General features: G+C 53.0%; 1 protein-coding gene across 10 annotated transcripts in view; it reads right to left on the minus strand.

The window, feature by feature from the left end:
- Positions 1-24,345, minus strand: part of DENND1A (DENN domain containing 1A) — a 499,384-nt gene that overhangs the window by 13,229 nt on the left and 461,810 nt on the right. For 6 of the 10 annotated variants that reach the window (XM_069476764.1, XM_069476762.1, XM_069476766.1 and 3 more), the window contains one exon: positions 7,848-7,936. In XM_069476764.1, coding sequence (XP_069332865.1) covers positions 7,848-7,936 — 89 coding nt within the window. Of the gene's footprint in view, positions 1-7,847; positions 7,937-14,320; positions 14,378-15,537; positions 16,820-24,345 lie in introns of those variants that run through there. The other 4 variants (XM_069476758.1, XM_069476761.1, XM_069476757.1 and 1 more) reach the window with 2 other exon arrangements.

Consider the following 24,345-nt stretch of genomic DNA (forward strand, 5'->3'; position numbering starts at 1 on the left):
GCAGGAAGCTGCACTGGCCGGACTGCCCCATCTCTGCCTCGGGTGGCTCACGCCCTTTGCCTGTCCAGCTGTCATTTGTGCCTCTGTTCAACTATTTCTCAACCTGTATGTTCATTCATTCATTCCTTCTTTCAATAAAAATCACTAGTGCCAATTTCACATGTCCATACCCATGCCCCAACATGCCCTGAGAGACTTCCCTCCAGGGCCACCGGTGGACACTCACAGGCAGAGAGGCCCAAGCACAAGGGCTTCTCTCGCCTGCCTGCTCTCTGGGATGTATAGCAGAGGGAAGATGGGGATGGGGACACCCTGGGGACACTTTCCCCTGCTGGGAAGAGACACTGTGTAGATTGTACAGAACAGGTGCCCTCGCCCTGAGGATGGCCTCTGCCTACCAAGAGCCTCAGTTCCCTCAGACCAGGTTCTGGGGCCCAGGGCAGCAGTGGAGGGGTGAGACTGCAGTAGGTGTGGGGCCTGCAGCCCTGCTGGGTGCACATCCTGGCCTGAGAGCAGGTCACTCCGCTGCGAGAGCCTTGGCTCCCTCATGGCTGAACGGGGCTGAACGGCCCTGGCTGCAAAGATATTTTGGGGAGCAGGGGGGTTAACCAAGATGACGTGTGAAATTGCTGGGCATGCAACAGGCCCTTGAGAAATGGCGACATGGAATCTGGAAGAAGCAGGGGTCTCTGTGGGGAAAACAAAGCCTTTCAGAAGTGACTGGAGTCAGTGCTGTCCTGAGGATGGGGCCCCTTCTCCTAAAGCATCCTAAAGGCTTGGTTTTCCAGATGGAATTAACTCCCCCTGTGGTGACAGCTCCTGGAAAAGTCCTTGTGCTTTGTGGCCAGGCAGAAGTGGCTGGAGACCATGCCTGCGCTGCGGCACATCCCGGGGGGCTGCCTGGCAGCTCCTGCTGCTGCAGTCTGGGCTCGGGCTCCATGTCTGGCCTCTGGCTTGGCTTTGTCTCCAGGGCCCAGAATCCACTGGGTATGTGTGTGTATGTGCGCACATGTGTGTCTATGTGTGTGTGTGAGACAGAGAGAGAGAGAGAGACGAGAGAGTCAGGTTAGGAGCCCCTCGGCCTGCTAATTGGGTCTGTGACCTTCTGCTCGGGTGTTTGGACTCCTGGCCGCTCAGGGAGGGGGGTCCTGGCAGGCTGCCAGGGGGTAGAGCCGACAGCTGCCCTTACCCCCTGGGGCCCAGGGCCCAGCTGGCATCTTGGAGACTGGCTTCTGGGGCCGATTGCAGTTCCGGGCTCTTAGAAGGCCAGGGCAGGGGAGGTGCTGGCAGCTTCCTGTTCATGTCTTAATCATAACCAGCACATAGTAGGTGCTCCTTACATGTCTGTGGTTGTTAATTGACATCCCGCACCCCCATCTCCCGGGGGCTGGGCTGTAAGCTGCGCCGTGATTTCACCAGCTCCTTTGTCCATTCATTTAAGAAACATCTCTGAGCAGAGGCTGGTCTGGTCTGGGAGTTGGAGAGTCAAAGCTAACGGGCACATGGCTCCAGCCCTGGAGGAGCTCAGGGACTACTGGTGTGTTTGTGCGTGTGTGTGTGTGAGAGAGAGAGAGAGAGAGAGAGATAAAGAGAACACTACAGCACGGTAGGGCATTGCCACGTCAGGGGAAGCCCAGCAGACTGGGACCGTGGGAAGGAGGAACGGGTGGTTCACAGGGGAGTGTTGTGTCCGGGGTGTCAGAGTGCAGAGGCCAGGGCAGCCCCTGCAGGAGATGAGGCAGGAGGGGAGGCCGTGTGCTCTGCTAACTTAGGATGCTCCTGCATCTCCTTTGGGCCTTTCCCAGACCATGTTCCTGGGGATGTGAACAGGCATCATGCTAAGGAAAGAAGACAAGGAGTCTCGGGGTGTGTAGCTGGGAAGCCAGGATGCCGACCCAGGCCTGTTGCATGCCAAGGCCCTGCCCCTGTACCAGGCCACCATCCAAATTACGGGTCCACACCCGCAGGACAGCTTTGGGGCTGTGAGGAAGGAAAGGGCTCCACTCTGTTGTGATCCACAGCCAGGAGAATGGACTGCGGAGGGTGTGCCGAGCCCAATGCTGAGGAGGGTGAGGCACGTTGGACATGCAAAAGCAGCACATCATTTTCTGCCAGAGCATGTGTGCAACTGGCCCAAAGAGAGACTATTATAAAGTGTTCCCAGACCTGGGCTTTGGGCAGGGTTCTCACTAAATGCTTCTGGCAGCTTCTTCTGATCTTATTTTAATCTTCTGGGGCCTTGGTGGTGGGGTCACGCAGTGCAATTCAGAGGATCAGACACTCCAGTTCCTAAGCAGCACGGCTGGCCATTTGGTGTACACGCTGTCTATCCAGCTCGCACAACCTGCAGAAGGAGTTCTAACGCCAGCCACACATTCCTCTGGGTGCCCCAGACCCAGATTTCTGGGGGATACAGTTATGGTGGGACTATAAGGTGGTACAATTCTTTTAGAAAGTTATTCAGCAATATGGAGCAGAAATCTGCCTATATAACTGGTTAAGGGTATAGGCTTTCGCTATTATAGAGACATGTTTGAAGCTCAGCTCTGCTGCTAAGTAGCTGTGTGACCAAGGGCAGTGACAAGCTCTTGGAATCTCAGTTACTTCCATAAAATAGAGCTCATAATAGCTACCTCTGGATATTTCTTGTGAGGATAAAATGAAATGGTGCATGTAAAGTGCTTAGGACATAGTTCTCAGTTAATGGTAGTTGTTAATAATTCCATTTCTTACAATGATATAAAATAAGCTAAAGCTTAGAGAACAAGGATATTTACCCTGGCATTTTTCATATTAACGAAAACCTGGAAACAATCTAAAGATGTAATATGAGGGGCATGGTTAGGTAGTCCACAAACGTGTATGCAGTGGGATCTTCTGTAGTCACGGACCAATAGGGGTTACAGAGACACATGGAACAAGTCCATATAATGGGATATTGCAAGGAGTTGCAGCTCTGAAAAACAGACACAGGAAAAAGACAGCACAGGAATCCATAGAAATGCTAACAAATAGTTGAATTATAGTGGGATTCAGAATGACCTTGTCTCTTTTCCCTAACTTCCAGATTGTCTATAAAGCTATTGGGTTACTTTTACAAATAAACAAACAAACAAAAAATTACTTGAAAAGAGCAGAGCAGATTTTGCATGGATCTGGCCAGAGAGGCAGCAGGGCAACAGCTCATGGGGCCTGGTGGCTGAATCTGCACCAATCTTACTCAGCACAGTGAAACTTCAAATAACCAGGATGCAGCCCGGCAAGACCCTCACGTGACTGGAAGGTGTCTGACTTGCCCATTAGGAGACAAGGTGTGTGGTTAAGAGAGCTCTGCTCTGCAGCTGGTCAGGACAGGGGCCCTCTCAGATCCACCACCGACTGCAAGCCCCTTAACCGTTAGGACTCAGAAGACAGCCCTACGTCTGGGTTGTGAAGATTCAGTAGGAGATGAGGCAGGAGGGGAGGCCGTGTGCTCTGCTAACTTAGGATGCTCCTGTATCTCCTGTGAGCCTTTCCCAGACCATGTTCCTGGGGATGTGAACAGGCATCATGCTAAGGAAAGAAGACAAGGAGTCTCAGGGTGTGTAGCTGGGAGGCCAGGATGCCAACCCAGGCCTGTTGCATGCCAAGGCCCTGCCCCTGTACCAGGCCACCATCCAAATTATGGGCCCACACCCGCAGGACAGCTTTGGGGCTGTGAGGAGGGAAAGGGCTCCACTCTGTTGTGATCCACAGCCAGGAGCAATGGACTGTGGAGGCTGTGCCGAGCCCAATGCTGAGGAGGGTGAGGCACGTTGGACATGCAAAAGCAGCACATCATCTTCTGCCAGAGCATGTGTGCAACTGGCCCATGCAACTGGCAGATGCATATAACGATCTCCCTCCATACTTTCAGCAACTCTGTGAGGGCTGCTGCCCCGGGCCCTAGGGCAGCTTCCCAGTAGGGAATGAATGACGGGTTGCCTGGCAAGAGAAGTCCCTGGGGCCAGCGTGGTCACCCCTGTTTTGGCCTTAGTGGGCGGTCCTGAGGGGGCTGGGCAACACTGATCACAGCAGTGCCTTTCAGAGCTTGCTATTGGCTCTTGTTGCCATTCAAGTTAGGTGGGACACTCCCTGGCAAGGCAAAAGGAAAGTAATTGGGGGCCTGGCTGGAAACCCCCAGGGCCGCCTGTAATAGGTGGGAGCTGTGAACCTCACTGTGCCCATTGCAGCAGCCACTGTCCTCATAATCAGGTTCTTAGCAAAAAGCCTGGATGGCAGAGAAGAGAGGACCAGGCTTCTGTCATTAGACAGCCAATCCCACCATTTTCTGGCCTTGAGACCTTGGTCAGGTTATTGAAAGTCTCTCTGAGCCTCAGTTTCTCCATCTGTTAAATGGGAAAGCTACCACCTACCTTTCACAATCTTAAAGGGCTGTACAGTAAATGTCACTTTTCTTTCCTTCCCCAAGAAGAAACACTCAGGCACAGTAGACACTACTTCTTTGGTGGTGAGAGGACTGAGTAAGTCCAGTTCCCAACTCCAGCCTCCAAGGAAGCAGAGAGGAGGGGTGGTGTCCTGGGCAAGTCCTCTTAGGACATGGCGCTATCTATCTGGGCAAAACTAGACTATACAAATGGATGCCCATGGGCCCCGTCCCAAGCGGAGCAGCAGAGTGTGATGGAGAGAATGAAATCGAGCAGAATTCTGAATCCTGGCCCTGCCACTTTCTAGCTGGATGACCTTGGGTGACACCAGTCAGATACATGTTCTGAGCGTGAGTGCCCACTCTGGAGGGAAACCACGCTGGCCCAGATGTCACAGGGGCCCTGCTGCACTTCCTGCTGACTGACCTCTAACCCAGCGCCTCTCTTGCTGGATCCTCCTACCCCTAACTCTACCCTAAGGAAGCCCCTGCATTCTACCGGCTTTGCTCTGAATAATAATAGAGGTAGCTAACATTTTCTGAAGAGAACTATTAACTACTAACCAATGAATGTTACCTAAAAAACAGAGTTTTCAGTTTTCTCCAGAAACCTTTCTGAAGTGTCCTTCCAATTGCCAACAGATGGTTTTAAGGGGCCAGGAAACCTATCCTTGATCCAGAAAGAAAATTTGACAAAGGAAAATTTCATTCTGGGACAATGCAAGTCAACAAAAGAGTCGGCATGGAAACTCCCTTGTAAGGTCTCCTTTTAAAAATCCTGTGTAGCTTGCACCTAGTAGGCTTTCAAAGACACCTGCTGAATGAATGGATGCACGAATGGACAGGTGGAGCATCAGACGGATGGACGTCAGCTGGAAAGGAAGAAACGAACTTCAACGATTGACTGGCCGGAGAGCTGATGGCCAACGCTTCTGGGCCTTGATGAATCCCAGGGTGCTTGGCTGTTGCAGCAGACAAACTTATTCTTAATCAGCTCCATCTTGCTGTCCACAAAGTTATTTATTGTGCTATTGGCAGTGAGAGTTGGGGCAAGAAGTCAGGAGGACTGAATCTCTCCCTTCAACTTCAAAGATCCTGCATCCCTTTCTGCTGCCCAAATCCTCAAGTTTCCGAAGCACTTTGATATTCCCAGTGGAGACAAAGATCTGTGATTCAAGAAAACCCAGGCCAGATTAAAGGGCCAGGCACCGAGCCCGTGTGCCCAAGACAGAACCACCTCCAACAAAGGCCCATTAGGCTCTGGCTCCTGCCCGCCGGCTTGTCTTCTCGCGTCCCGAAACACAATGCCGACAGATTGGCGGAGCCCGTCTCTTCCCCCCCAGAACAATATTTTATGAGGAGTCTGTTTTATTAAAATATTTTCCGCTGGATGCTTCCTGTGTTTCAAGAAGTTGGTCTTGCCAGCTGGAGCTGATGACAGTTGAGAAAAACACATCCAAGAGCTGTTGTGACATGGCATTTGGAAGTGGAGGAGCACCGTGGGGGGTGGGGAGGAGGCATGGGGGGAGATGCAGGGAAACACCCGGCTTGCACCAGAAACGCCACCGGCATTATGGGAGAACAGTCTCCCTCCTCCTTGTTAACAAAATGTGAAAAGAAACCCTTGGAATGACGTCCTGAAACGTACCTCTCTATCTCCTCGGGGTCCGAGCCGCTGTGATGCGTGGTCACAGCAAACCTCTCATTTGTTTCCTACCACTGTGAGTTCACCAACCCACCAAACTAGGCCCTATGCTCCCACTGGTTCATTTCAACCCCAAATGTCCCAAACAGAAATCTAAAACAGGGCATATTGAAAAACAGAAACAAAAACACCAAAAATCGCAAAACAAAACCTAAAAGCGATATTGAAACAGTTCAGGTGAGAACCAAGAAAAGAGGACACTGACCCTTTGGCACAGTAGAGAGTCGCCCCCATCCCCGGGTTTGGAAAGCAACATCGTCAGTAAACGCGCCTGGGGAGGCCAACCTCTAATCGGGAATTTGGTCACCAAATGGATAATGCTTTTCTGCAGAACGTGGAGTGTTGGTGGTCTGGGGGGTTTTTGTGCAATGCAAGGATACTCTGAGTTTACCTCTCAGTACCCACAGGCCCATCACCCTGTATCCCAGCACAGTGTCTGAAAGGTTTAGCTTAATTTTAAAGAGGTAACTTTACAGAGAAACCTTTAGGGTCTGAGGCCATGCAGCACTCTCTCCACAAGGGGGCAATCATCATCCACGCCAGCCGCGGCCGGGACAGCCCTCTGTTCCCACCATCCTATTGTGCAGAGCGAAAGTTAAACCTGCCCCCAACTTCAGGAGTCCTCTCCTCCAAATTGCTCACAACCAAGCATCCACGGTGCACACGCACGCAATCCCAGGGCTGTCCGGGTAGGCTGGTTCCGTGACGACACAGTGGGCTCAGCAGTACCCGTGTCGGAAAGCAGAGAACTGTGGGACAGCCCAAAGTATATCTCAACTGGGCTTAGGCCACAGCCTGACATTTCAGAATTGTTTCTTCTTTTTGGCTCAAATTCTGGCTAGGACCTGCCATCTCCCTTAACATCTTTCCCTGAGAAAGCTTCTGAAAGCTAGACATGAAGGTTTCCCCTTTCTACCAAAAGGACTTCAGGGTCAATTTTTCTGATTTTTCCCAACAACTCTAGGCCGAGAGGAATTCATACACTTTCTCAAGGCATTGCAGGAAGCCAACGTGTAGCTGCTGAGCTGCCGGGGCAGAGACCAGGGGGACGAAGGGAAGCAGGGCCGCCTTCCCCAGCCGCTCTGGAGTCACGCTGTCCGCGGCTGTCAGCCTCACCCCATGCAGGTGGCTCCATCTCTGGCCACCACTCGTCTACCTGCCTGGCTCACTCACCTCCTCTACCCAACAGCTCCTCAGCAAACGACTCTAAGCTCACCCTGTGGGCACAACACCTAGTACCTGTCCCGCAGGAGCTTTGGGTCTGAGCCAGGTAGGTAAGAAAAACCACAGTGACATACATGCTATGGCGCAGGTGGGCAAAGGGTCCTGGTGGGGTGAGGCAGTGGATAAGGACAGTCTTGTGTATAAATCTGAGCCACAGAGACCTTGGGCACCACCAGGCCTAGGAAGGTGATGGCCCTTGTTAGACAGTTGGCCTCCCTGACCAGGTTCCCAACCCTCGCCTGCTGACTCGACATCCTGGGCGTCAGAGACCTGGGACCTTCTTCTGAACCCACCTGAGTACGCCTTGAGCCTCACCACTCAAAACGCAGCCCAGGTGCTCCCTACCCTCCGGGGCCTCCCGCTGGGGTGACAACCGGAACTAGCAGAAGAGCAAGCCCTGCTCCCCAAAACACCTGCTTGGCGCCCCAGGGAAGCCTCTCAAAGGCCAGGGCTGCACACTTGGCACCGCTGGGTTCTGGCAGACAGAAAGCAGAGGAGCAATGGGGTACTCACTGCTCGGGGCTCGAGACAGACGTCCGCCGGCCTTCCACTGTGATGTTGCTCTTCGGTCTCTTCACAACGTGTGGACGGGGCGGGCGCACCTGGGAGGGGGCACAGGGGGAAATGACCAAGAAGGAGTGAGTTGGACAAGCCATACACGAACATTCTGGAGATCAGGATAAGCGGCTGCAAAAGAAACATTGAGGGATTTTCAGTGGAAAAATCACGGAAACATCACCATTTAATTTGCGGCAGATAGATACCCTAATTGGAATGCTGTGGCCTACTCCAGTCAGAAAGGTTCTCCTGAAGAGCTTGGTTTTCTCATCTGCAAGATGGGGGCGGGGGTGGGGGGCCTCCGTGCAGGCCCGCGGCGAGGGTCCAGTGAGATGATGTGGATACAGGAACCAGAACAAAGAGGCCCTTATCGAGGACAGATTCCCTCTTGCCTTGCTCTGGAGCCCAGAAGCCAGTTTTGTAGAACAAAAAGGTTTCACTCGGACCTGTTTTTAGGGTGCACATGCTTAGTTTGCTCTTTTTACAACTGAATTACAGGACGCTTATTTTCTTCTCTAAATACGAGAGGCACTAGAGAGTGCCAATACTGTTCTGCTTCCCAGGGCGTCCCTGTGCCAGTCCTCCCGGCAGGGACCCGCCGGGATGCTGCACACCTCGGGTGGCTACACTCACCAAGCAGACCCGGCTCGAGGGTCAGCGGTGTGCGCGCGTGAGGAAGCGAGTAGCTTCCTAATCCCACAGCTGGTGCTGCAGTGACAAGATGTGTTTTTCTGACCTGCCACCTCCGAAAGCCAAGACGAGGGCCCACAGAAAAAGACACCCCCTACCCCACCAGAGCCCGTGATGGGCGTTAGGCTGAGAATTTCTAGGTGCCCTTAGAAGGATACTCATTTGGTCCAATCGACATTCCATGGCTTTAAATTTGGCACGGTCATCTTTGCCCATTTCCAATGCCTGAGAAGCACAGGTTGTGCTTCTGAATTTCATTGCCAAGAAAAGTGACTGGGCATCCCAGCGCAGGTTCTGAACATTTCTCTGCAGACAAGGTGCCACAATTGCTGAGTTTTGAGGACAAGACAGGGAAGAAGAGCAGGCGCACACTCCATTTCCTGCCTGCCTCTTTCCCCGAAGATCCCTGCTCCCACCCTCGGCAATTTGTGGGCGATAAGGCACAATGGCTTAGGAACACAGATGACAGAAGCTGGCTGCATAAAAGACAAGTTTTTATAGAGTCTCATCAAGCACTCAGGTCTACACACGTCTGATCTAACCAAAGTTTTCCTGTGGAGCGGCCAGTCTGATCTCAGCCTTGTTTGGCGAAGCAGAGATGTGGTAAAAGCCAAACGCGTTCCACCAAACATGCCGTCGTCTTCTGTGGGGCTACCGTGAAGATTCAGCCACCAGATGCAGGGAAGCCCTAGCATGGGGCCTGGTACATAGTGAGGGCTCAAATGCTCATGCTGCTTCTCTGTGACCTGGGTGTCCCCTTCCTTATGAACAACAAAAGGAAGATGAGGGGGACACGGTGTCTGAATTAGAAGATGACTTTTAGGATTCTCTGATCCTTGCCTAGCATCCTGCATAGGGCCTGGTATACAGTGGTCACTCGGCAAGATTTTTAGAGTCAAATGGATGTTGCTGCTTGGAGTGTAAGGAGCGCGTAATGATGTCACTGCTATTATCATTGTTCTTAGAACTGTGCCTGCCACACAGCAAGTATCCAGTCAACATCTGCTGAATAAACGAACGGATATATCCCCCACTCATTTTCACTCTGGTTTCCCCAGCCAGGGCCGACTCCTCTGGAGCCAGTGAACAGGTCATCTGGCTAGAATGGTCCCCGACTTCTCACACAAGGCAGCGGTGCGGGTGGGGTGAAGGGGCAGCTCTGCCCCTGCCCTGCGGGGCCCTGGGGCAGGGCTTTCGGGAAAGGTCAGACCGTAAGGTCTGTCAGCTCGTCCTTGCACGGGGCTGCTCCTTGCTACAATAAAGGCGGGTTAAGAATGTGAACTTGTGGCTGAAATGGGGGGATTAAGTTTGTGGCAACTTCAACTGAACTTGCAACGTGGTGAAACATGGGGAAAAAGAACAACAGAGCTAATTAGACGAGCTGAGCTGTCAGAGTGCCGCTGAATGGCTCAGCGCCAACAAACAAAAGGAATGGGTTGGCAATCAGTAGGATCGATGGAGGAGACTGCTTCATTAGGGATGATAAAACAGACAGAGCAGGGGGGGAGGGGCGGGCCGCGGAGCCGGCACAGGTGGGGGAGGGGGAGAAAGACACAGCACACCCGGATGGTCAGTCCCCGGCACGGTTACAGACACGCCAGAGTCACACACACACCTGACTGCCGGGGACAAAGCCAGCACGGAAGTGTACTCACACACACGACAGCCATCCAGAGACACACCGAGGCCTTGAGACTCCAGTGTACACACATCTCACAAACATGCACCCACAGGGGCGTGCACAAGAGGTGAAGGCACATGTGTGAATCACACACACACACACACACACACACAGCGGCAGACCACAACCAGGCACAGACACACACAGACAAAACGGTTTAATTAAGCCTGAAGCACGAGACGCCGCCGCCAACTCCCGTCATATTTCGGCGATGACATCCGTCTTTCTGGGGTGCTTGGGAAGGGTGGGGGCTGAGAAATGAAGGGAAAACCACAGGCACACACCACAGGGACTGGCCCCACCGGTGTTAGGGTCCCGGCAGCGCCGGGGGAGAAAGTGCTAAACAGGGATTTCCAGCGCCGTTCAAGGGGACCGGAGGGGAAGTTGGGAAGCCAGCCAATTCCCCACTGGATTTAAAACCTGAGAAATCTAAGTCGGCAGGGTTAAATGTGTATTGAATACAAAAGCACCGAGTACATTTGATTTTAATGGTGAGCAAGAAATCATAAATACAGGGCTTATAAAGCGCTTCCCATGCAGGCTGACCGCAGCCTGTCTCCCTCAGCAAGCCCCAGCCCAGTCCTCTTAGTCCACGAGACACTGGCATGATTTTCTTCTGCTCTTTCTTTTTTCTTCTTTTTAAAAAGAACACCCAAATTCTCTGGTAACATCTGAACTCCAGCCACAGGTGCCAAGCTACAAAGCTCCTTCCAGAAAGGCTGAAAGGCGACCAGGTCCCCACTACTCCAGGGCCGATGGCTACACTTCTGCCTGGAACATTTATGGCTCAGAGACCTGGCAGAGCCCGGCTGGAGGCCGGTGGCTCCTGACATGGGAGCTTGTCAGGCTGTCCTGCTCGAGGCCCTTGAGAGCTTCCACCCCCTGTGTCTCCCATGTTCCCACCCAGGGTGTAGCGGTGTCCACTGGAAACGCTTGCATAAATGTACATGGAATGAATGGTCCCTAGGGCCCCGGGGACTGCAGGGCCCAAAAAGCACAAACTTTCTAGGGCTCCCAAATTGCCCTCTTAGTGGTCCCGCTTAGCAGAAGTTCGGGGGTGTATGTGACCACTTCATGCCAGGGACAGTGCTAGGCACTATACATATACGACCTCATTATGACCACCAGCTGGGTATTGCTAAACCCATTTAACAGATGATAAACTAAGTCTCAGAGAAGGTAAGAATCTTACCTAAGGTCACACAGTCAGGAAATGGCCAAGCTGTGATTCAAACCAGAGCAGGCCTCTCTGACTTCCAAGCCCAGGAGGGCTGGTCCTCCAGGGACCCTGCCTCTTCAGCATGCCACGAACCCAGGCGGGTGCAGCCCCAAATGCCAGGCTAGTCACTTCGTACACCAGCCCAGTGGCAGAGGCAGCTGCAACTCAGGCTTTTCTCGTGGCAACGTTTGCCTCCCCAAGTCCTCAGTTGCCAGTGGATACGGCTGGGCACCCCCTACCCAATCAGCACGAGTCCCACACCAGTGAGACTACACAAGGCCCTCCGTGGCTGTCTCCAATGCTTGGATTTTTCCAAGGGAGCAACCCTGCCCCTGCATCCTGCTGTGGATCCCAGGCCTCTAAGGAGAATCTGAGATCTACCTACGGGCTGAGTTTGGCTTAAGGGGAGGCTGTTCGGTAGAGAACAAGGAGAGACAGAGGAGAGGGGCAGGCCTGAGCTCAAAGGCCAGCTTGGCCTCTTATTGTCTCTGTGGTCTTGGCTACAAACTGGGGAAACAGCATCTGCCTCCTTTGGGCTGGACAAACGAGACAGTAAGTATACGAGTGCCTAACACAGACCCCGGCACATTATAAGTTGCTCAATAAACGTCAATTCTCTCCACCTCTGTAACTCTGCCAGGACCTAACACTGCCCTAGAGATTCCACAGAAAGCCCAGCCAGCTGCGGAATAATTTTTTTCTCAACTGAAAGATCTGTTCCAGTACTTTAGATAGGTTGAACATCCCTACTCCAAAAATCCAAAATCTGAAATGCTCTGAAATCTGAAACTTTTTGAATGCCAGCTTGATGCACAAAGGAAGTGCTCATTGGAGCATTTTGGATTTGATCTTATTCAATCAAGTAAGTATTAATATAATGCAGATATTCCAAAATCTTTTAAAAAAAACCGCTGAAATCTGAAACCCTTACGGTTCCAAGCATTTTGGATAAGGGATACTGAACCTGTAACAAGTCCATCTCTATGTTCACAAAGGTGGAGGGAGCGAGCTTGGAGTGCTGGGAAGACTATAGCTTCTACAGCCTGGTGGTCCTATTTGCAGATGAGAAACGGGGTTAAGTTACTAAGCGTCAGTTTTCTCATCTCTGAGATGGGTGGTGACAATGTCTATTTCACAGAGCTGCTGTGAGGCTCAACTGGGATGAGGTACCTAAAAATATTCTGCTGATTATAAAATCCTAGGCAAATGAGGGTTATTAAGCAACAGGGCCATTCCTTAGAAGTTGTAACATGTAAAAGCCTCTTAAGAACAGCTGCTCCTGTGTGCCAGGCACTGTGCTAGGTGCTCTACAAATGCCATCCATGTTCGTTCTCACAAAAAGCGAGGTGTACCCTCTATGAATGAGGGTACAGTGCAGAGAAATGAGGCTCAGAGAGCTTCAGTACTTGCCCAAAGTCACACAGCTTCAGCATTCACGCCTTGCTCTGTAGACTTTCCAAATCCATGTTGCTAATGACTGTGCTGAAACATTCACTAACTCAGATGAGGCTCAACCAAGATGGGGCCTCCTATATTCCAAAGTGTTTTCTTTTTGCTGTTCGTGTGTCTTCCTTCCAAGGACGGTGAGCGGAAACATTCCAGCCCCTTGCTAGCTGTGCTGACTGTGGTTTGGGCTAACCACTGTTTGTTCGGGGTATGGAATGGACCTGTCATTACATGTGGCTGGAACTGTAGACTCATGACTGTCCTAGGTAAAGCCATTTAAATTCCCCCAGCCTCCACTGCAGCCCACTAACTTCCACATATGGTGGGGAAGGGAAGGAAAACAGTGCACAAATAGCCAATATCCTACCCAATCAACGCTAGGTGCATGCACCGAGGGTTCAAAACAGACACACGGTCCAGCCTGGTCACCTGCATGCCTGGGCCTCCATGCCTTCACGAGATGGGTTTGGACATGTGCACTGCAGAGGCCAGGAGGGGTCGGGACACCAGTCTGTGGGCATCTGATCGTAGCTGACCCCCTCCACTCGGCCTCAGAGTGGAAGCTGCTTTGAATAACAGATGGAAAAAATTTTCTCTTGGTAAATAGCCCTCACCAAAAGGTCCTGGCAGATTGCCCACTGTAAAGGCACCTGCTAAAGTTATTATGCCTCAGCACTGCCAAAGTCTGCGCTTACAAGGGAAAACGACTTTGCTGATGCTTAACAAGGGCCCCACACCTAATATTTTTCCGTGGCATTTCTCTTTAAAAAAACATGGATGGATCTCTCTCCCCTACCCACACCATTCCCAGGTGTTGGGGGGTTTATTGCAGTGCGTCCTGCATTTCCATCCTTACTTGGCACTCTACAGGGGAAGGTGGGTCTCCACGTGAGCCCTGGCAGGGCAGCAGTACCTGTCTCCATCTGAGCCGGCTCCATATTCTCTGGGTGTAGCCTCAGCCCTTGGGAAGGTACATCAAATGCATTTCCAAACCAAGATCTGGCGGGAATGAGACCCCTGCTGCCAACTTCTGCTTCCTTTAAAGCATCAAGAGCAAGCGTTTGGAGCAAGGCTTTAAAGCTCGTTGGCTAGAAATACGGCTCACCCTATGAGATCTGCTCAAACGGGGCACACGCGGCACACACAGCACACAGTGGCCCCCGGCTACCTACGGCTCTGACCTGCACGTTGCCGGACTTATTCAGAAAAAAGAGAGAGAAGCCCAGAAAATGCAAGTTCAGGTTCATGCCACGCAGACAGGGAAGCTGCAAAACCCAATTCCCGGTTTTCTTTTGCCAGGCAGGAGAGTCCAAACTCCCAGGGTTTAGTCAGGCTGAGGGCGAACGGCTCAGGCAGTGTTAGGCGGGGAGGGCAGAACCACCGGCTACTCACGGGCCTCGAGCGCTGTATCTTGGGAGGCGGCGGTCGGGTGGGACGGAGTCTCTGTGGCTGCATTAAAGCGGAAACTTAAAACATCAGTCACACTGAGATGGCTCAATGCCTTTCCACACACAGTCACTCAAGCCAGAGGACGGCCACCCCAGATGCCTCCCACTCCCGCACAACCTGCTGTCCATCTCCTGAGACCGTCCCCTCTGCTAATTCCTTAGTTCCAGTCCTGTCTCTAGCCTGGATTACTGCAGTCATGTCCTGACAGGGCCCCAGCTCTGATCTCCTCTGCCATGCTCCACGCAGGCCAAGGGGGACCTTCTCAAATGCAATATGGCCATGCCACAGCCAGTGTCCAGACCTCTGATGCCTCCTGCTGTCCTTGGGGGCCAGCTTGAGGCCCAGGGCTGGCATTCCAAATCCTCCAAGACCTGGACCCTGCCATGCCCCACACAGACCTTTCCCAGCCTTCCCCTGTGTCCACCCTGGGCAGAGCCTCAAGTGGGCTTCATGCTTGTTTCCTGCCTGCCCCCTGGGTGGAATGACCTGCCTGTGCCCGACCGGCCTGGCAGACGTGTGCTTGCTCTTCAAGAGGTCGCCAGGTCGGTTGCTGCCCCCAGCACTCCCCCTGCCCCGTGCTTCCTGCTCAAGCACCTCACCCTCTCACCGCCATGAGATAGTTTAAATGTCTGTTTCCTGGAGGGATTCAGCCCTGTGCCTGCAGAAGGTTGTGTCGGTTTTGGGAAAAAATATCTGTTCAATAAATGTCTGATGAACAAATAAAATTTGTACAAAACGCTTGGCTTTTGAAATCAGGATTTGAATCAAAACCAACAGAGCACAGACTTCTCGGCCCTACGCTCAAACCCTTTATCTTGAAAAGCCCAGCTTTGTCGTTTGCACAGCCTGCCCGGCGAGACGCCCTGCACAGGCGTGGGACTGGGTAGCACGGCGAGGACAGTGAAGGTCCACAGGAGACCCAGACCACGGACCCACAGCAAACCCTGGGAGGCTCCCAGCTGGCTCCTGCCCATCCCGTCACTCAGCTCACAAAGATACGTCACTACCCGACAAAGTCTAGACCCGCCCTGGACAACACAGGAGCCAGTGGCCACATGCCGTGAGTCCACATTCAGATGAGGTGTAAGTGTAAAATACACGTTGGATTCCAGAGGCTTAGTATGAGAAAAGAATGTAAAATGCCTTGTAATAATTTTTATATCGATTATGTGTTGAAATGGTGATATTTTGGCTGTTAGGTTAAATATATTATTAAAGTCAGTTTCGTCTGTTTGTTTACATTTAGAATTGCACACGAGATCCGTGCGTGAGGCTCCCAGCACATTCTTCTCGGACAGTGCTGACGCAGGGATTCACTCGGTGGGGGTGACTCTTCAGATCTCAAACCTGCCTGAGAGCTTTCCTGGAGCCTCCTGACTATTCCTGGAGGGGAGGGCCCATGTCCTGGTCATCCCCGGATCCCTGGTGCCCAGCACGGGGCCTGTCAAAGTGGCTGGAGGGGAACATTGGCCCAGGGACTCCCTGGTGGCACACTGAGGGCATGTCTGGATGGAAATACACGGTGGCTTTCCAGATCCTACGCCACTGGCTGGGAGTGAGGGCCAACCCATGCTTGGTGCCCCTTCCACAGCTGGGGCTACCTGCGGTGGGGGAGGCCGCCTAGAGAGGGCACGGCCACCATGTGTCTTCCCCTTCATGGCTTACAGAAGTGTGTGGGGCAAAGGGAATGGAGCCCCCCAACCCCCAATGCACACCATTCATCAGGAGGGAGAAGGTCAGGAAGAGGGGAGCCCACCCCACCACGGTACACAGGCTGCTTCCCTGAATCTCACACCGCCCCCCCCCCCCCCCATACCCTCTGCTTCTCTCACGCTTGGCCATTCTACTTCTGGGTGACCATCTTCTCCAGCCCCACTGTCCTCGCTGCTTGCCACCTGTGACCCAGGCTATTTCCATCCTTGCTGTGAGGCGTGTGGCAGAGAGCTCAGGGGGCAGCCTCTGGGGTCAGATGGTTTCTGATAGAACCCCAGCCCCCCACTCACTCTCGGGGTTGTTCTGGGCCGTGGGTGTAACCATTCTAAGCCTTGCTGTCCTCATCTGCGAAGTGCAGGTAACAGGACTGTCTACCACGAGGGCCGTTAGGAAGATTCAGTGAGATGATGTAGCAGGTTCTTTGCACAATGTTGCCAATAGACATTAGCAACCATTACCATTAGCAGGTTCCTCTGCCTCCAGCCTCTCCCCCTCCCAATCCATCTTCTACATTTGTTTCCAGAGTGGACTTTAAAAAAAAATACACACCCAATCATGCTACTTGCCAACTTAAATCATCTCAGTGAAAGGCCGGCATCTTGCAAGGTGTCTGCTGAGAAGCACCATCCTGGGAGAGGCATTGTATGAAGGGAAAAAAGGAGGATCCCCAGCCAGGCGAATCTGAGAAATGCCGTCCACTGCCTTGCTCCTTTTGGGGACTCGCAATGCCTGTCAGCACCGCAAAGGCTGCTGAATCTTGCAATAAGAAAAAAAAAAAAAAAAAAAAAAAACCACCAAAACCGGGCAGAAACCTATGAACTCTAGGTTTTTAAAGGTCCTGACTCCCAAATTTATTTGAACACAGATTCGCTTTCCCTCTAGCACCCATTAATATCCCCTGGAAAATGCTGCCCGAAGTGCTAAAGCCCTCTAGCTTCTGGGCCCACCACGCACCCTGCAGTCTCGTCTCTGGTGTGCTCCCCCCTCCCCAGCTCACGGCTGTCATTACCAGCCCACGCCTTTCTCTTGTATCCTGGGGTCTGGTGTAGTATTTGAAGCATAATAGGTGCTCAGTCAATGCTTTTTGGCTTAGAGTGCCTGGCACACTCAACAAATGTTAGTTCTCCAGATTCCACAGTTAACTTATTTCCCTTTGATTGTCATTGGGAAGTGCTGGTCCTTTTGCAACTGAATTTACAAATGGCGGGAGGAAAGCCATTTCCTCCTGGCCACACCCAGCCTAGAAGCGCAGAGCAAGACAGAGGGATTTAAAGATGCCAAGAAGGGGTAATGTGGTACAGATGTCCTGGCGCAGCCAGAGGGATCAAAACAAAACTCAACAAAAGTGACCAAGACCAGGAAACCACATTGCCCCTTCTGACACTCGGGGAGTTTTCCCTGGAGGTTGTCAGAATTGAGGGATCGGGTCACCAGAGGAAATGGACAGGGAGAGGGAGCTGCACTCACTAATTCTGAGCATACTCTGATGCTGGAGTGTACGATAGGGACACCTTCCTGGGGGCAGCCACCAGGAGAGAAAGGCGAACTCCCAGGGGTGTGCATTAATGACCCTCCTGGGATTGGGGGAGGGAGAAGGGGATGGCTGCGCTAATTACCAGGATGTCCTGCCATGGTGTGTGTGGGCCCTGGGGACGAGTGCTGAGGCTGGTCACCAGCAAGCGTCTGGATTATCACCAGCGGGCTGGATGCTGACCACGTGGGAAGCAGTCTTAGATTTTGGACACTAGAACTTCTGACCTGTGGAGTGCCCTCCTGGTCCTACCACAGAGGCCTAGCTGGCTTTCTGGGTGACTTTGGTAGACCAGTGACATCCCTGGGCCTCCGTGACCTCTCTGTGGGCCCAATTCTGAGGGCCCCCACTTCCGGGTGTATTACAGCACTTCCCGGAGGGTTGGGTGTACAGTGGACATGGTGCCAGGAGGAAGCTTCTGCTTCCTAGAGACGGAGTGACAGGGCGGCTGGGCCATGGTGGTTGCAGTTTCCCAAATATGCTGGGATGCATGACATCTGGGGACACAGACGGGGGAGAGCTGAGTCCTCCAGAGACAATTAGAACAGGCTGTAGGGGGTGAGTGGTGGTGATCCAGGGGCAGGGGGTGAACAGAGAAGCCAGGGAAGGATCAACACAGAAAAACACAGCCTCTTCCAGAAAGTGGCCCTGGCGCTCGGGAAGCTGAACGTGAGGACCACAATGGTGTGAGGTGAGGCCGGAGGAGACTGCAGGACTGGCCAGGACTCGGTGACAGTTGCTGGGAGCCAGGAGCTCTTTTTTCTCACCTAACTCAGCTCCTGGAGGGTGGAGATTTTGGCTGGTTCTCTGCAGCCCAGCCTACAGCCCAGGGCTGAGCCCCAAGCTTGCTCGTCTCTTACCCTGGTCCTACTGGCAGGGAGCTTATATTTCCACAGACAAGGGGACAAACTGGACGAGGTGAAGCCACCCACTCAAGGCCCCCAGCTGGTAACGGGTAGAGCTGGGAGTAGGACTCAGGCCTCTTGACTGAATCCAGAGAGCTCTTTCTCTGCTAGAGGAGGGGAAGGCCACATCAGAGTACTTTAAAGCAGCAGCAGAGAATCGAAGCGGTCTGGGCACCGTGGCATGGAAATCACATTACACGTGATCCTCCATTCCCAGCCAGACTGAATTCCTCCATGTCTGCCTGTGGGGCCAGGGCCCGGGGGATTCAGAGAATAAGGCAGAGCCTTGTCCTCAAGGAATGCACAGTATGGTGGGATTTGACCTACGCCATGGACAAACATCTTTCTTAAAACGAAGAGAGTATTTGTGGACTAAAGCCCCAAGAAATATACTTTGGGTGAGAAAGACATGGGTCCATGTTGTGGCTCTGTCATTTTCTAGCGGAGTTATTGAGTCTAAGTCTCAGTTACATCTTCTATAAAACTAAAATAACTCCTGAGTTGCAAGCACTGGTGTGAGGAGGATACCAGAGTGCAATTGCAGCTGTGTGAGGCTCTGGTCTGAGGCCCTGGCGATGAGACGGGACCGTTCAATCCTCTGTTCCCCTGCTAGACCCATGGGTCTTTCCAGAAAAGTTCCATGGACATGAGGACCTTGGTTTTCCAAAGGTGTGTGCTGTCAGCAAGACTCTGTTGAAGGAGACTGGATTTTAATAATAATCTCTTCTATTTATATGGTGTGTTTTCCTTTCAAAGCATTTCTACTTGTCTTCTTTCCTTTGAGCCTTGCATTCCCTGGTGAGGCAAGCTGGAGAAGGGTTATCTCCCTGCTATAGAGACAGGAACCAGGAGGCCCAGAGAGGTTAAGGGACTAGTATGAGCTCACACAGCGAGCTGCGAACAAGCAGGTATTCTTAGTCCATTGTGTTATCCTTGTCAACTAAAGTTTCCAAAGTCACTTGGAATCCTTTCTGACACAGCTTTTCTAATCCTTGTCCTTTCTGAAGTTAGAATCTGTTGTTACAGATCTGCGCTTTAGAGAAAAGGCTGGCTAGACAGTGACTAACGTCTTCCTCTCCTTTTCTTATTTGAGCATCTCTTTCTGGTACTTTCCAAAGGATGCACGTGATTCAATTGTTCATTCATTCAACAAACAGCATATGCCGTACCAGGCACAGGGGCACGTGAGTGAATAAGACTCTGACTGAGGAGTTACGATGCAGGGGGCACAGAGGGGTGCCAAGGTCTGTGAAGTACAGAGAAGGGTTCTTCTACCAGAGGGGAGTGGCAGGGAATCCAGGCGCCTGCTACAGGGGAACCACAGTGGTCCAGGAAGACTAGAACGAGACTCAACACGAAGACAGGGCAGGCCAAGACCTGGGAGGGCTGGCGGAGGTCAGATGACAGAGGGTCTGGATGTCAGGCTGAGGATTGTGGGTTTTCTTCTGATCTGAGTGGGAGGGACAGGATCGCAGACACAATAAGAGCCACCTTGGCGTCCGTGATGTAGAAAACGGATGGGAGGAGGATGGGTGGGTTCCTAAGGACAGGCACTCCCCTCCAGCCACAGGGGCCTGCCCAGGCCTCCATATTGTCAACTCACCAGCCCTGGCAACACCGCTGCGGAGAGATGTGAACGCGAGAGGGTAAGCCAGAAAGCATGATTGACACCGAGGTCCCAGAGAAGAGAGGAACTCTTTGGCCTTTGCCGGTCTCTGCCTGGCCCTCGGCGTTTATATCTGTCAGCCACGCGGGCCAGGTGGGTATGCTCATTGGATATGAAACTCGCATTTATGAGGACAGCATCTGATTTGCAGTTAATTTGTTGATGCAGCAAAACACATTGTTTCCAAAAGGTCAGCAGGGGAAGCGGTGTTGGAATATCAACTTAATTACCTGGGCGGCATGGATGAACGGGCGCCCCGCACAGGGCTGCAGGGTGCAAAATGCTCAACTGCCAGGCACTGACTCCGGGGCAGAGAGCGCGGTGCACCCGGGAGGGGAATGGGTGTCCCTGCTGCCCGGGAGCCAGCCTGTCTGCGCTGTGGGCAGAGCCCAGGCACTTCCTGCCGCCTGTGTTCCCGTTGCTTAAGCAGCTGCTGGCACACTGGCCAGCTCAGGGGATTCTACAGGCAGTGAGGGCTGTCACCCATTCTACAGATGAGGGGAGGCAAGGACTGGCCCAGGGTCACATAGAGCAAGTGCCAGACAGGCTTTTAGAAGAGGGTCAATGAGCTCATCTCTAGTTAATTACAGGTTGGGGCAAGGGTCCTGTGATGTCTGTGTATGGGGTGGGGGAACAGGAAAGGACACACGGATTCACTCAGTCCCCGATGGAGGGGGTATCTGGGACTGTCCTTCAACAGCCACGTGGGTTGAGATCAGCATCTGCATTTCACTGCTGGGAAGGGAGGACCACGCAGAGGTGAGATGTTAAGGTCAGTGGGACAGGCTGGACCCTGACCAGGGAGTAGTACAAAGTGAGTAGAGAGGACAGGTGCTGGAGGCCACAGGACCCAACCAGTATGCTGAAGGCCGAGGGCTGTGCCAGCAATGTTCGGGGTGGGCTGCGGAGGGAGGCTGGAGAAGGTGGGGACAGCGGCTGGTGCAGGAGAGAGCTGGCCTCCAAGGCTGGACCCTAAGGGGGTCTCAGATCCTTTGTGTTGGAACTGTATTCTGAATGGTCCCTTCCTCCCCTGACTCCCACCTGTCTTAAATGGAGGAGGCCCTGGGGTTCCCAAGGGGGAAGCTGGACAGGCCCTGGGGTTTATCAGTGTGTCCCAGGAATGTGCCCCAACCAGATACGGTGCTGGGAATGGAGAAGGGGAGAGAATTAGACTCCATTGCTATTTAACGAGAAAAGAGTTCACCTGGTTAATTTTCCTGGCTAGTAGCCACATCAATGCTCTGACCTGTGCATGAAACAGACCCAGTTGGGAGGGGAAGACAAAGCTCTCTGTAGCTTTACAAAGGGCCTCTGGGCTCAGAGCAAGGCTCCTCTACTCTTTGGGACTGGAAATCTGCTATTATGCAAGGCATGGAAATAAAAGAGGGCTTCTTTTGATATGCCTCCAAAAAGGAGTGCATTGAAGCGATATTTTTGTGGAGTGTCTCCTTTGAGATGCCCAACAAGCTCTCTCAGGCACAGCTCTGTCCCCCAACTCCCATCATTATTTCCAATTCTCCTCGTCCACCCTCGACTAGGGCTGATCCTGCTTGTTGGGGAGGATCAAATGCTTGCCTCGGCTTCAGAGTTCCAGCGAGGACAGCTGAAGACGACCAGGCCCCAGTGTCATGTGGGGAACAGCATGCTCTCTGCCTGAGCCATGCAGCAGGGCACCCAGAGGGGATCCAGGGCTCCTTGGGCCTGACGCATCTGCGGAGGTAACAAGCTGTCACCCTCGAGGGATGTTCCTTGCAAGATGCTGCTTGGGAGGGACTGCCACATCAAAGCTGAGGAAGACGTTTCCATCTGGTGGGCATCCACTCGCAGAGGGCGACAGGAGGTGTTTCTTCATGGCAAAGAAGGGAGGGTAGGAGGGGCCCTCGTTCTGGAGTGCCCTTGACGGGCCAGGATATCCCAGTCAGCCCTGACAACTCTGGGGCGCAGGCTCTATCACGATCCCCTTTTCACAGACCGGGAAACCAAAGCCTCTTGCCCGAATCCACACCTCATAGCAGGGGTGCTGGTGGGCTGGGCCTCAATCTCCGTTGCTGGACTCCAGGACTGAGGCTGGCCCTGCCGTGGGGCCGGGGAGAGGGCGTGCTCAGGACACAGGCGCTCGTGACTCTCCGGCTGGGCCCGGCGCTCTCCGCCGTGAGTGAGTGCTGAGCTGAAAGACGTCTCAGACTGGTCCTGAAGAGCAGCGCATTCTTCCCCGATGTTGACAGGAGTAGTATTTTGTAGTGGTGCTGGTTAATTTGTAGTGGCATTTGTGGTTTGAAGCCTTGTCAAGATCCCTGATTACTTCCCGTGCAAGGAGCTCGGCTGACGGGGAAGTTCACATGCTGAACAAAAGCAGCGAGGCAGCTGTGAGGGAAGGCTGCGTGGGGGCCGGGTGACCCTAGCCGCTTGGGGAACAGAGGCGGGGGAGGGAGGAGGGCCCGGAGTGGGGTGGGGGAGGGGAGCCCTTTGTTTTTAGCCGGGTGCAGGTGCACGGTCTGAATAGGTGGCATCCCATTGGCGGCTGGAGGTCGGGCACCAGATGCGGCTGGTGCCTGGGCAGGGGCAGGCAGCTTTGCTGACATGTGCCATTCTTTGCCCAGACAGAAGCAGGAGGCAGGCGTCTTGCTGCTACCTACACTAGGATGGCCATCTGGGATGCCACCAAGGGTGCCTGGGTGACATTCCCGGGAGCGGGGGACGCATGGCATGGTGAGGTTAGCGGAGGGGCTTCCAGATGTTGGGAGAGATTATCTTGTCTCTTTTACCAAGAAGGGCTACTGTTTCTTGGCACTTGCTATGTGCTAGGAGCTCTACATGAAAAGGTCTCTAATGATCTCAACAACACTGCAAAGAAGGTGAAATCATCCCCATTTGACAGATGAAGAAACTGAGGCTGTGTGGCTCCACACAGCGACTTGCCTAGGCCAGGCCTCAAGTAACAGGTGGCAGAGCCACAGTCCAAGCCCAGGCCTGCCTGACTCCAAAGAAACGTACACTCTGCCGTGACACCTGATACACAACAGCAGAAGGAAGATGTTGAAACACATCCCCTTGAGGCTGAGGGAGCCCTTCTCTCCCTGGGTTCTTGCTCTGACATCCTTTGAGCCTGTTGTCCTGCTAAGCCTGTTCTGACCACACAGAAAGGTTTGTCTTTGCAGCTACCCGCATTTCACCAGGCCTGTGTCCCTACTCAGTGAGGGCTTGCTCAGTACATTTAAGGGCCAGGGACAGACAGCTCAGCGAAACCAAGGCTAATTTATCATCTCTGGAATGATGTCCACCCCAAACAGTATATACCTAGGAAATTAAAATACAAACATTCTCCTGATTTTGCAGTGGTCCAGACAGGAATACACAGCATCTTCTGGAAAGGGAGTCCAGAGCCACTCCTGGGCCAGGCCACCGGGAGCCTCCAACTGCTCTCCCTGCCACCAGCAGCCCAAGGGAGCTGGTCACATCCCTGTCCTCAGCAGGTCATTTAAGACCCAGCCCTTGCCCCCATTAGTCCTATCTCCCACCCTACTACAAGCAGCTCCTTTTCTCCAGCCCTACAAAGGCCCTGCCCCCCCGTATGCCACGGTCTTCACAATGCGTGTGCTGGTCCCATAAGCCCTTAACTCACTTGCCCACCTGATGATTCTGGCTCATCCCTCAAGACTCCATTCCCTTCCCTAAGAAGCCTCCCTCTCTCTTCCTGGCCCAAAAGAGTTGGGTGCTCCTTCCTCCGTCTCTCCCCTAGGAAGGTGAGTCCTTGAGGGTTCACATCTGGACCCCTGGCTCCTGGCACAAGGCCTGGCACATGGTAAGTCCAAGGTGAATGTTTGCCCAAGAGCGGGAAACTAGCACTGAATCATCAGTAAGTCCTCACCCAGCATCTGCATAATGCCAGACCAACTAGAACTGTTCCCATCATTCGAGTGACTTTGTCCACAAGACTGGCAACACTTCTGGCATGCTTCTGATCAGGAAAAACTCTCAACCTAGAGGTGGCCTAGCCTAACAGGTTGAGCCCCAGGGCCATCCCAAAAAGCAAGAGACTTTCTGAGTGGAATGCAAACGCTGAAGTGATAGGAAGCTTAGATGTGAAATATCCCCAAATTTCCCCAGTGTGTCTGTCAAAGAAAGATAGGTTCACTAGTTAGAGGGGTTGGAT

This window comes from Eulemur rufifrons, chromosome 7 (assembly GCF_041146395.1).
Source record: "Eulemur rufifrons isolate Redbay chromosome 7, OSU_ERuf_1, whole genome shotgun sequence".
In the NCBI taxonomy this organism is placed as follows: Eukaryota; Metazoa; Chordata; class Mammalia; order Primates; family Lemuridae; genus Eulemur; species Eulemur rufifrons.